This window comes from Myotis myotis, unplaced genomic scaffold (genome assembly GCF_014108235.1).
Source record: "Myotis myotis isolate mMyoMyo1 unplaced genomic scaffold, mMyoMyo1.p scaffold_m19_p_1, whole genome shotgun sequence".
Classification (NCBI taxonomy): Eukaryota; Metazoa; Chordata; class Mammalia; order Chiroptera; family Vespertilionidae; genus Myotis; species Myotis myotis.
The window spans coordinates 55,004,623-55,017,662 of record NW_023416313.1 but is presented as its reverse complement, the minus strand read 5'-3'; the positions used below and the strand labels follow the sequence as shown (position 1 = coordinate 55,017,662).

Genomic DNA, 13,040 nt, shown 5'->3' with positions numbered 1-13,040 from the left:
TTAGGGCAGGACACCTGCCACGTTGCCCTGGCGACCGCTGAGCAGCCAGGGGTTAGGGCGGGACACCCGCCACGTTGCCCTGGCGACGTGGAGGGCGTTCCCGCCCCCCGGCCGCTCCGGGCCTATGCATGCAGGTGCCAAGCAGCCTGGGTCCTGGGGACACCACTGGAGTGTCTGGTCCTGTCAGCCCGGCCTAGGGGCGGCTGAAGTTCCCAGTCCTTTTCGTTTCAGCAGCCCCTGGACCAGTAGCAAAAACCAAGAGCGCGGGGAGCACCAGGGATTTTGGGAATCGTAGTTCTGGTGGCAGACACGTTGTGGGATTTCCTAGACACTAGAGCAAGGGTGGGCAACCTTTTTGTGAATGCGTGCCAAAACCAGCAAAATCTCTGACTCAAAATTCTTCTGCATGCCAACCCTAATTTTTTGAGAACATGTTATGCCTACTTGGTATCTCTTAAGGTGTACGTATGTGAAGAACCTTGAAGAAATAATAAAATTCATTCGAGCGACAAAACACAGTATATGATGATGAAAAATACATTTATTTTTTAATGTATACATGTACACTGATAGTCCGACAGAAAACTTTATGACTCCATTTGATATTATCAGTGGGACTTTTGCTGCTGCATCACTGATGACAGAGATTTTACATCAGGTTTATATTTCGTGATCTTCAGAGATATGCACGAGCTACTACTTTCATCTGTCAGGCTACTCCTATTATGAGGCTTAACAAAATTCATCACTGAGAACAAAGATTCACAAGTGTATGTGGATGAAAACATGGAGAGTAACGCTGTTGCAAAGTTTTTTAAATAGAAAAAATTTTCTGGAATGGCATTCCAAGTCCTCAATAGTTCGTTTTCGACACTTCTCTCTGGTACTCCTGTCTCTAATCGCTTTTTTTCAATGTTTTCCAAGTCAACTCTAAGGTCAATAAATTTCTGCTTCCAAATTGAGCTACTCTGAAATTCAATCAACTACATTTCAAAGTCGGCCATGTCTATCCATGAAAAGATTTGTAAGTTTAGTTCCTCCAGTTTCATGCTGTCTGGAAACCTCATGAATTTTGCTCTCTTCCAGTTCTCTGAATTTCGCAAATCTTGAGAAGAGCTGCTCAATAGTTGACTTGATGATGTTTAAAAACAGCTTTTGAAGGCTTTGACAGTCTGTTCTGTCATCTTTTGGGAGGTCTTTGATGTGCCTCTTGAGGTTTGGGAAATATCTAAATCTCTCACCATCCACATCCCTCTTAAAGACTTCCAGTTTCTTTACAAAAGCCTTTATGTAACCAAACATAACATCAAGTGTCTTGCCAGTTCCTTGTAATTTAACATTTAAGTCATTCAAATGTTCACAATTGTAAATGGAAGATTATAAGAGAGGGTTTCACGTGCCAGCAAAAGTTACTGGCATGCCATGTTTGGCACACATGCCAGGGGTTGCCCACCCCTGCACTAGAGCAAAGTGAGCCTGGAGCAAATTACTGTTGGGGGGATGAAGGGAGAGCAAAGGTGAGAGACATAAGTAAAGTCAGAGTGTCGAGGAAAAATTAAAAGGAAGATATCCTGCAACTTCTATGAAATCTCCACAATGGAGCAAAGGGAAAAAAAAAGACCTCTACTATTCTGTGAGCACTAAACCAGACTGGGCTGGCGTCTCAGACAATTCCCTCACATGATTGCACAGACAGACAGAAACTCCCAGATTGGAGAGGGCTCCCCTATTGGAGAGGGTGCAGGTCGGGCTGAGGGACCCATCCCCCGTGCACAAATCTTCATGCACCAGGCCCCTAGTACAAGAATGAAATGTTTCCCATATTCACAAGTGTTAACCTACTTTTGCCCCACTGACTACATAATAATGAATCCTGACATCTGAACTCTTTTCTTAGTCTCAGGGAAATAACTCACTGAATCTTTGAACTGAATCTTTAAAGTAAAATAATCTTGGTGGCCCTTCTGCTCATTAGCTTGGACCCTATAGTACTCACTGACAATAAAACTTTAGATATACAAATATCTAAAATGAATCAAGAGACAATATCAAAGAATACAATTTATGTTAAAAATAGAGACAAAGGGCCCTAACTGGTTTGGCTCAGTGGATAGAGCATCGGCCTGCGGACTCAAGGGTCCCAGGTTCCAGTCAAGGGCATGTACGTGGGTTACGGGCACATCCCCAGTAGGGAGTGTGCAGGAGGCAGCTGATCAATGTCTCTCATCGATGTTTCTAACTCTCTATCCCTCTCCCTTTCTCTCTGTAAAAAAATCAATAAAATATATTTAAAAAGAAAAAGAGACAAAGGGATATGGGAACCAACTATAAAAACTCCCCATTGACAAAACTGGAAATAGGTTGTATTTTACGCCCTTGGTGTAAAATATCTGTGAGTCCATACAAAATACATAAATATACAAAAACAAACAGGGGAGAGTAGAAATCTCCCAGAAGTACAGAAGAATTCAAAGTAATTTATGTAGATACTTCTCCCTCAAGGAGATGGAGCATAATCCCCCACCCCTTGAGTGTGGGTTTGTATAGTGACTTCTTTCCAAGGAGTAAGAGGGGGGAGTAACCACTGTGGAGAAGCCTGACACAACTACCTCAGCCAGGTGATCAAAGTTAACATCATCAGGGTCAATTCTAGAAGACGTGGGGGCTTCTCTAAGAGTGGCCACTCGGGGTTTTAACTGTCCAGCTAGTCCGCACTCAGCTTCCCATAACTTGTCAGTTGCCATTTCACTGTACACACAGGTTACTAACTTGAGCAGATTCTGTTCCTAAAAAGCTGATCTCCATTGTGATTCTATTTGCCTGTCTCTATAGGTTCTGGAATGGTGGTTTGCTCTGATTTCAATTCTTTTGTGTATCTAAGAAAAGCCATGATTTTCAGCCGGCCCAGCTTTTTTCTTGTTGTGAGAATGAAGTGATGATTCCCAAGCTCTTTACATGTTGGGGCTGAAACTGATAGTCGCCCACAAACTTTTCTGAAACTCCTTTTCCCATTTTCTCTATAAAGCTAGCTGAAATAATCCTCTCTGAGGAGCCTTGCCTGATTTTCTCTGCCAAACGAAAAGCTCTTCCCTGTGTGCTCCAGTATTTGGTACAACTAAAAGTATTACACGTATTATCTATTGGCTCTGTGACTGTGAATGCTAGAGAACAGGCATTATGCATTTCTAGCATATGGTGTAACTGTCTGCCTAATTAAAAGGAAAAAGGAAGCCCTAGCCAGTGTGGCTCAGTGGTAGAGCATTGACCTACTGAAGGGTCTTAGGTTTAGTTCCCAGTCAAGGGCACATTCCTGGATTGCAGGTTCATTCCCCAGCCCAGGTCAGGGCTCATGCAGGAGGCAACCAATTGATGTCTCTCTCTCTCTCTCTCCCTCCCTCCCTTTCTTTCTCTCTCTCTCTTTCTCCCTCCCTTCCTCCCTCTTTCACTCTCCCTAAATATCAATGGAAAAAATATCCCCGGGTGAGGTTTAACAAAAACAAAAAAAACAAACAAAAAAACACTGTTCACTAATTTAAAACAAAGTACTACCTTTATTTGGCTCACTTCTCCATTTATTAGAATAACCACATTTGGAGAGGCACAAAGCACTTAAGTTTTACATGACTACAAAGTTATCACAAATCCCAAACTTCTTAGCCACAGATATTTCACTTACTCTGTTTAAAGAAAACACTTTCAAAACTTCTGAGTTAGCTTGATACACAGAGACCCTGAATATATGGGAACTACATATTTTTAAATGCTTGTACTTCCTGCTCTAATAATATCTTCTTTAAATGGAATCCAGCATAAAAGGGATTGAAATACATAAGGTCATGATGCAAATGCTTTGGAGACAGTGAAATTAATCTGTACAGCATGGAAAAAGATGTAGTGTGCACAGAAGTTCTGCAAGGAGTCACTGAGCCATCTGGGCTTCCATGGCTTGTGCTGTCCATTCCGGTGCTGTCTGACTAATTTTCTCCAAAAGGTTATTCACTTGGAAACAAAGCGATTGGATCTGTTTGTCCCATGTTGGCAGGGCTTCTCGTGCTAAATAAAAAAGAAATAATGTAAAAGCTAAAATTACTCTTTTGTATTCACAGCAAATATAAGTTTAGAGATAAATACAGAGTATGAATTTTTTAAACTTTACTCCAAAAATTGTCTAATAAAATTAAGCTAATTAAGTAATAAAGAAAAGCACCGGAAAAAAAATCACTTAAATCACTGGCACAAAGTATGAAACAAACAGAAGACATGTACACACAGATTATTATTTGTGAAAACAAAATAAAACCAATCAACCAAACAACCACAACTACAATATGACAGCTTCACTAAAACTGTCTCATTACCATTGGCTAATAAGACACTGCCATCTGCTGGGAAAAGTATAAATCTATTTTCAAGGTGACCCCAAAAAATGTACACACACTTTAACAGCTGATAGCTCAATTTTGAAAATGAAATGCATTTTAATAAACACTATCTTTATAATTATTCAAAGTGTGTGTATACTATATATTCAAGGCTGTTTCTACTTGACTCTGAGGGATAAATATTTCAATATTTAAACCCAAAATAAACATACAAACAAAAAAACCCAACTCATCAAGAATCCAGCAGGTTTTTTTCTATATGAGCAATATAAAATTAGAAATGAAAAATAGGGGGGAGGGATCCCATTTAAAGTAACACCAAACTTTACAAAAACTGGGCACAAAATTAATGAAGAAAAAAACTATAAATCTTCATAAAGAACATAGAATAATGAGTTATCAGTCCTTTCCTAACAATATGTAAAATGTTTTAAATTACAAAGACAATCCCATTTTCTTTACTTTGCTTTCTAAACAGGACAAAATTAGAATTTTGAAAATAAAAAACAAGTTGGTATACATTAATTTAAGTTGTCCTCTCACTTGATGGCTGGTTGGAAACTGGATGTAAAGAAGAGTGATCATTTAAAAATGTTTGATGTGGGGGGAAATGTACAATACTGGGGGGGGGAGCAACAAAAAGACCTTTATGATTGGGATTAGAAAGATAAAGCTAAAAAAATAAAAAATCATGTAGGACCCTTTAGAGCAGTGGTTCTCAACCTTCCTAATGCCGCGACCCTTTAATACAGGTTCCTCATATTGTGGTGACCCCCAAACATAAAATTATTTTCGTTGCTACTTCATAACTGTAATTTTGCTACTATTATGAATTGTAATGTAAATATCTGATATGCAGGATGTATTTTCATTGTTACAAATTGAACATAATTAAAGCATAGTGATTAATCACAAAAACAATATGTAATTATATATGTGTTTTCTGATGGTCTTAGACGACCCCTGTGAAAGGGTCATTCGACCCCCAAAAGGGTCGCGACCCACAGGTTGAGAACCACTGCTTTAGAGACTTTGTAGAACTTTGTTATATAAGCAATGGGAAATCACTCATAAGAGTACCAAGAAAGAGAGTAATGTAATACTTTCTTTTGTTTGTTTGCATTTTTAAATTGATTTTAGACAAGGAGGGAGAGAAACATCGATCAGTTGCCTCGTCCTGACCAGAGACTGAACCTGCAACTAGGTATGTGCCCTAACTGGTAATCGAACCCGAGACCTTCCAGTGCACAGGACGACACTTCAATCAACTGAGCCACACTGGTTAGCACTGTTTGCATTTTTAAAAGATCATGATCACTTTGGCTATATTAAGGCAGCTGGACTAGAAAGGAGCAATTATAGATATGAGAAAAATAAGTTAAAAGCTATTTCTCAAGCCCAAAAGAGGTCATGGTGGTTCAGAATAAGCTGGTGACAATAAGAAATGAAGGAGGGTATGTGATTCCAGATGCACCTCTGAGGTTAAATTGAAAGGATTCTGGGCAGCAAAGAAGTGATAAGATCAAGGACAAAGAATGCTGGAGGCCCTAGCCAGGTAGCTTGGTTGGTTAGAGCATAGTCTCAACACACCAAGGTTGTGGGTTTGATCCACAGTCAGGACACATATAAATATCAACCAATAAATGCATAAATAAGTAGAACATAAAATCAATGTTTCTTTCTTTTCCTCTTACTCTCCAAAAATCAATAAATTAAAATTAAAAAAAGGAAGGCTGGAGAAAGTGAACAATGTGGTTACTGGATGGCTTGTTGGTTGGTTGTTGTGGGAGGCAGGCAGAGAGGGGAGATAATGAATTCATTTTGGAATATATTCATTTGGAGATGCCCATCATGTAATCCGGTGAGAAGCACCTAATAATCAATTAGAATCACTGCATCTGGGACTCAGAGATTTACCCCAGAAAAGTATATGTAAGTGTTGCCTGCATAGCGATGATAACTGAATCAATGCAAATAGATGAGATTCCCTAGGGAAACTTAGTAGAGTGAGAAGAAAAGGCCTAGGTGTAAACCCAAGCCGTAGCATTAAATATTGAATCTACAAAGATGACTAGGAAGAATACCTGGAGAAGTAGTAGAGAAAGCAGAAGATGACCGAGTCAAGATGATGGGGGTAGGGCAGGAGATATTAAGAAGTAAATGATCAATCCTATTTGATATATTGAAAAGTCAAGAGGCTTGAGAGGTAATAGGATTTTTGTTAAAATGGAAGAGACCCAAGTATGTTTAAAATTGATGGAAAGAAGCCAACAGAAAAAGAAAAGATGAAAACAGAAAAAATAACTGCTAAGCTCAGGTTCCTAAAAATGTTGGGGAAGTGGGAGTAGTGGCAGAGGCCAGAGAAGGGATCCAAAGCACAAGTGGAAGAACTGAAGAGGGAGGTGGAAACCATCTCTGGTATAACATGAAAGAAGAAAAGAATTAGATCTCCATTTAATACTTACAAGTTTATGAATCTGCTAAAGAAGATAAATTCACACCAATACCTTTTTTTTCTCTCTGTGAAATAGGAAACAAGGTTCTCTGCTGAGATAGAAGGAGAAAAGTCAAGAGATTTAAGAAAAATGAAATCTGAAATAATCATTGAAGAGTAGGAAAAAGAGTTGACTAAAGAAATGTATCAAGAATCTCAGGTAGTGTTGAGAACCCATGACCCTGAATTTGCAGTGGTGTTCAATTTGTCTGGTGCTCTGACTCTTCTCCGACATTAGTTAGCTACTCAAGTACGGGAGAAATGGAATGGGTTCATTCAAGATGAAGTTTTGCTGGACAGCTGGGACAAAAAGATAACAGACAAGTGTTCCAGGGTATCTGTAAAAGAGTAATGGACAAGAGCATTAAAGACAAAAAAGGGCTGGGCTGACTGGAAAAGTCAACAGATGAGAGGCTTCAATGCAGTCAAGGAAGAGTTGAAATGAAATAACTGAGACAGACCACGATAAAGAGAGGAAAATGGTTATGGTCAGAGTGGGATATTTCAAACTAAAATTTTACAAGTGGACTGGTTCTGGGCACAGCAGAGTCCACAGTGTAAATGAGATAGGAACCGGGGCTGAGGAGGTATTAGACAATGAGAAAGTCAAGAGATCTACTTACCTGCCTGCCTCCATTAGTCTAATGAATAGGAAATGCAGCGTTCATCTCTACATGCCTGCTACATGGTATGCATTCAATAAACGTTTGATGAGTAAATGAACGAACTGATGACAATTCCAGTTTCAAATTTTTCTACAGCATAGAAAATGCTGCATTAATGTAAGCTCACAAAACATGTATCTTAAATTATTTCTCTGAGAAAGAAGACTATTCCAGTAGTAAGAGTCTAGGTCAAAGGAAATTGCTCAACATGCTTTAATCATCCTATATAATAACAGGGTAATATGCAAATAGACCAAAAGGCAGAACTAAAAAACCAATCAAAGCGTAATATGCTAATGAATGCTAAAGCCGCTCACTGGCTGGCTCACTATGACGTGCACTGACCACCAGGGGGTAGATGTTCTGACCAGTAGGTTAGCTTACTGCTGGGGTCTGGCCGATCAGGACTGAGTGAGATGGGCTGGACACACCCTGGAACCCTCACATGGTCCCTCCCCGGCCCGATCGTGCACAGGTGGGGTCCCTCAGCCTAGCCTGCGCCCTCTCACAATCTGGGACCCCTCAGGGGATGTCGGAAAGCCGGTTTCAGCCCAATCCCGCAGGCCACTCCCCTTGGGAAGGCGCCAGATGCAGGGCTCATGGTTGGCAAGCACTGCTGCTGCAGCAGCATAAGCCTCTCCCAATCAGGACTGATTGAGCGCAAGCCCACAGCAGGCACAGTGGGGCCAGGATGAGTGGGAGCGGCAAGTAGGAGCTGCAGGCGGCGTTGGACTGCAGGTTTCGGCCCAAACCCTGCAACCCACCCAGAGGGACCCCACCCATGCACGAATTCATGCACCGGGTCTCTAGTAAATATATAACACCTCACTGACATTTCATTATGGCAGAAACAAAAAAAAACTTCTTACTTTCAAAGTGTACTATTCCATCAATCTGATCAATAAATCCATTCATACGTCCTTCTGTTATCATTTGTGATGCTATCTTTTCTGCCTGTTTAAATAAAAAAATAAATTCTCAGACACTTTAATTATCATATCTAACACATTCACATATGCTAAGACAATTGAAAACTCTTGGTTTAGCTACCCATCACTAAGCTTACAAATGTGTTTATCTGCCATTCATTACAAGAGCAAATATGGTAAATCTTCCTATTATACCACACCAATTCTTTCTAGTTACATCCATTGTTTTAAGTTAACTGGGATCTATTTTGCTTGGGAGGTTTTAGAGAAGAATTTTTTATTTTTGGGCAAAAATTTTTTATCACTGCTTAAAATCAAACTAACAATTTTGTTTTTCTACTGAGATCCACACCTCAAAAAAAACCCAACTTTGCCCTAACCAGTTTGGCTCAGTGGATAGAGTGTCGGGCTGCAGACTGAAAGGTCCTGAGTTCAATTCTGGTAAAGGGCAAGTCCCCAGGTTGCAGGCTTGATCCCCAGCAGAGGGTGTGCAGGAGACAGCTGATCGATGACTCTCTCTCATCATTGATGTTTCTCTCTCTCTCTCTCTCTCTCTCTCTCTCTCTCTCTCTCTCTCTCGCTTCTCCTTTCTCTCTGAAAAATATATTTTAAAAAACACAAGACTTTTCTCATTTTATTTTATTTCAATTTTCAGTGTTCACACCCCAAAAACTCTCTAAGAACATAATATGTTTGAAGAAAAAAACTGAAAGGAGAAAGAGATGTTCAAATTTAAAAGAGAACTGAAAGGATTTAAAAAACAATTAAAGGGAACAAAAGGTTCTCTACCTAGTGCCTAAAGACATGTTTCACATTTACTATGTGTGAGTAAACTGGGTTGTAACTCAGTCATTTTAGTAAATCTGACCACCTTCACAATCAATCATAAATCACTTCTAAATAGTCTGTGACTGGCATTTATTGTTAAAAATATATTCATTTCCCTTAGTCTGTTCATAAAGGGATCATACCTCAAAGCCTAAGAAGAAAGCATCTGTTTTTTTTATTTTTATTGATTTCAGAGAGGAAGGGAGAACGAGAGATAGAAACATCAATAATGAGAATCATTGATTTGTTTCCTCCTGCATGCCCCCACTGGGCATCAAGCCCGCAACCAGGGCATGTGCCCTGACTAATTATCGAACCATGACCTCCTTGTTCATAGGTCAACGCTCAACCACTGAGCAACACCGGCCAGGCAAAAGCATTTTTTAATGGTAATTGAGCCTTGGTTCCCACATTGTTTCACTTCCTTTATTGCATATTAAATGTGAACATGTAAAGGAATTGTGTTAAAAATCCTAACTTAAAATTGCACTAACACAGAAAAGAAGATGTGACATAAGTACATGACTTTAAGTTTTACAAGTTAGATAAAAGTAAGGTTAATTGTTTGCTTTTACTATTATTTAAAATTAAGAGAATGTTTTGTAAATGATACCTGAAATGCCCTCTAAATAGAATTGGTACTTTGTTGGGATTTATACATAGCCACTAAACTCTTATCATGACAAAGAATGAAATTAATTCCCTAGTAACTCAGTCAACTTCTTAAGTTAAATGAAGCACAGAAGTTACAATAGAATAGTCTAGTGTATTCTCTCAAAGAGAAGAAATATTTAACATATGAGTCAATCTAGGGCAGAAAATAGAAGTAATAAGGCATCTATCGAAATCTTAAGTTAGTCAGAAATCAGAAACCACTATGAAATGGATGTGAACAGACTCTAATATTCCCATAAACTGGGTATCATAACGTGGAAACGCTTTAAGATTTCCATTCTAGGTCATCTTATCATAAAACACAAACAAAAAACAAAGACAATTCCATTACAGTACTAATCTAAAATTCAAATAATTTATTTCCATTTACCTGAGGCTTTTTATGTGTATTTTTGTTGCAGTTGCCAATATTTTTATCAATTATATATTTTATTTTCTCATTACACTAATAGTCTCTTAACTTCCCTTTTATGTACTGGAAACAAGAACATACCTTAGCTGCAGGGATCTCTAAAAGAGCTCCAAGTTCTTCAAAGGTAATATTATTATATAATTTGCTTGCAGACAACAAATTGTGTTCAATAACAGCTCTGTCCAAGATGCTAGAACCTTAAATATAAATAAGACAGTTTTAAGTTTGAAACTGGTTTTTATTTTTTATTTTAAATATATTTTGATTTTTTACAGAGAGGAAGGGAGAGAGATAGAGAGTCAGAAACATCGATGAGAGAGAAACATCGATCAGCTGCCTCCTGCACATCCCCCACCAGGGATGTGCCTGCAACCCAGGTACATGCCCTTGACCGGAATCGAACCTGGGACCTTTCAGTCCGCAGGCCAACGCTCCATCCACTGAGCCAAACCGGTTTCGGCTGAAACTGGTTTTTAAAAGATGCATCCTTTTTTCCTGAAAATTTCTAAGCATGTAATAACTCATAGTCATTGTCTTTATTCCCATCAGAATTTTAAAAGTAACCAAATGCCTTATTTAATACAGCTTGGATATACAATTAAATACAAATAACACATTTGGAAAATGAGTGATTGGCAAATAATTACTATCTGAATAGATTTAACCCTTTGGGTTTGAGGGTTTGCTTCCTCGTGCTAGCTAGCAGATTCATAACTTCTCTTTTCTTGCTATTAGCTAACTTTTATTAGCAAGCAGTAGCAAAACAATCATGCAACCTCTTCTGCAAGCTTAATAATGTCAATATATACAGCTCAACAGAATTATCTCTACTCTTTTGGATACTTCACAAGCACCTTATTCTGAGGCAAATGTGAAAAACGTCCAGAATGTACGAACAAGCTAACCCTTCATGAGAAATAAGGTATAGCACCCTCCATTAAATGAAGTTATACAGGGCCTGACAAAGTTTTGGATCTAAGGCCCCACCCTGAAGGTGATAGTAGACTGCTGGGCTCCTCCAATTCTTTTGTCTTTCTTTCTAGTTTTATTGAGATATAACTGACATATAACATTGTATTAGTTTAAGGTTTACAACATAATAAGTTGATATATGTATATATGTAAAATGATTACCACAATAAGTTTTGATAAGATCCATCACCTCACATAGTTACAAATTTTTTTCTTCTGATGAGAACTTTTTAAATCTATTCTCTTAGCAACTTTCAAATATGAACACCTAAATAAATGGGAAAATATTAAAGACTTAATGTTGTTAAGATAGCTATAATCCCCAAGTTCATCTACAGAGTCATTATAATCCCTATCAAAATCCCACTGGCATCTTTACAAAAATTGACATGCTGACCTTAAAATTCACAAGGAAATTCAAGGAATCAAGCAGGATTGGACAAAACAATCCTCAAAAAGAACAAAGTTGAAGGACTCACATTTCTGATTTTAAACATACTACAAAAATACAGCATCCAAGACAGTGTGGTACTGGCATGAACACAGACATACAGAATAGTGGAACAGAATTTAGAGTTCTGAAATAAACTCTCACATCTGGGGTCAACTGACTGTCAACAAGTATGCTAAGACAATTCAAAGCAAAATAATAGTCTTTTCAATAAATGGCACTGCAACAACTGGATATCCATATAAAGTAAGACCCCTACCTTACACCATATATAAAAATTAACTCAAAATGAATCAAAGACCTAAATGTAAGAGCTACAACTATAGAACTTATAGAAGAAAAAGAAAAATTTTTATGATCTTGGATTAGGCAATGGTGTCTTAGATACAACACTGAAAGCACAGGCAACAAAATAAAAATAAATGAATTGGACTTCATCAAAATTGAAAATGTTTGTATTTTAAAAGACACCATCAAAAAAGTGAAGAAACAACACACTGAATGAAAGAATTGCAAATCATTTATCTGATCAGATCTAGACTATATAAAAAATTCTTACAATCCTATATAATAAAGGCTAATATGCAAACTGGCCGAACGGCAGAACGACTGGTCTCTATGACGTGCACTGACCACCAGGGGACAGACGTTCAATGCAGGAGCTGCCCCCTGGTGCTCAGTGCGCTCCCACAGGGGGCATACCACTCAGCCAGAAGCCCTGAGCCAGGCTCACAGGTGGTGAGTGCAGCAGCGGTGGCAGGAGCCTCTCCCACCTCCGCAGCAGCACTAAGGATATCTGACTGCCGGCTTAGGCCTGCTAAGCCATCAGTCGGATATCCCCTGAGGGCTCCTGGACTGCAAGAGGATGCAGGCCAGGCTGAGGGGACTCCCCCCATCGAGTGCACGAATTTCGTGCACTGGGCCTCTAGTTCAATAATAAAAGGACAATTAACCCAATTTAAAAATAGTCAAATGAGCCCTAATCAGTTTGGCTCAGTATATAGAGCGTCAGCCTGAGAACTGAAGGGTCCCAGGTTTGATTCTGGTCAAGGGCATATACCTTGGTTGCGGGCACATCCCCAGTAAGGGGTGTGCATGAGACAACTGATCAATGTTTCTCTCTCATCGATGCTTCTAACTCTCTATCACTTCCCCTTCCTCTCTGTAAAAAAAAATCAATAAAGTATATTTAAAAAATAAATAAATAAAATAAAAATAGACATATAAGCCCA

At 38.9% G+C, this 13,040-nt stretch overlaps 1 protein-coding gene across 4 annotated transcripts in view; it reads right to left on the bottom strand.

Moving 5' to 3' along the window:
* Window positions 1-3,527: 3,527 nt before the first annotated feature.
* Window positions 3,528-13,040, bottom strand: part of COPS4 (COP9 signalosome subunit 4) — a 42,220-nt gene continuing 32,707 nt past the window's right edge. For 2 of the 4 annotated variants that reach the window (XM_036338099.1, XM_036338113.1), the window contains exons 8-10: window positions 10,467-10,582; window positions 8,411-8,495; window positions 3,528-4,053 (exon numbers count right to left, since the gene is read on the bottom strand). In XM_036338099.1, the coding sequence (XP_036193992.1) occupies window positions 3,920-4,053; window positions 8,411-8,495; window positions 10,467-10,582 (335 nt within the window). In that variant the 3' untranslated portion in view covers window positions 3,528-3,919. Of the gene's footprint in view, window positions 4,054-7,499; window positions 7,632-8,410; window positions 8,496-10,466; window positions 10,583-13,040 lie in introns of those variants that run through there. The other 2 variants (XM_036338110.1, XM_036338115.1) reach the window with 2 other exon arrangements.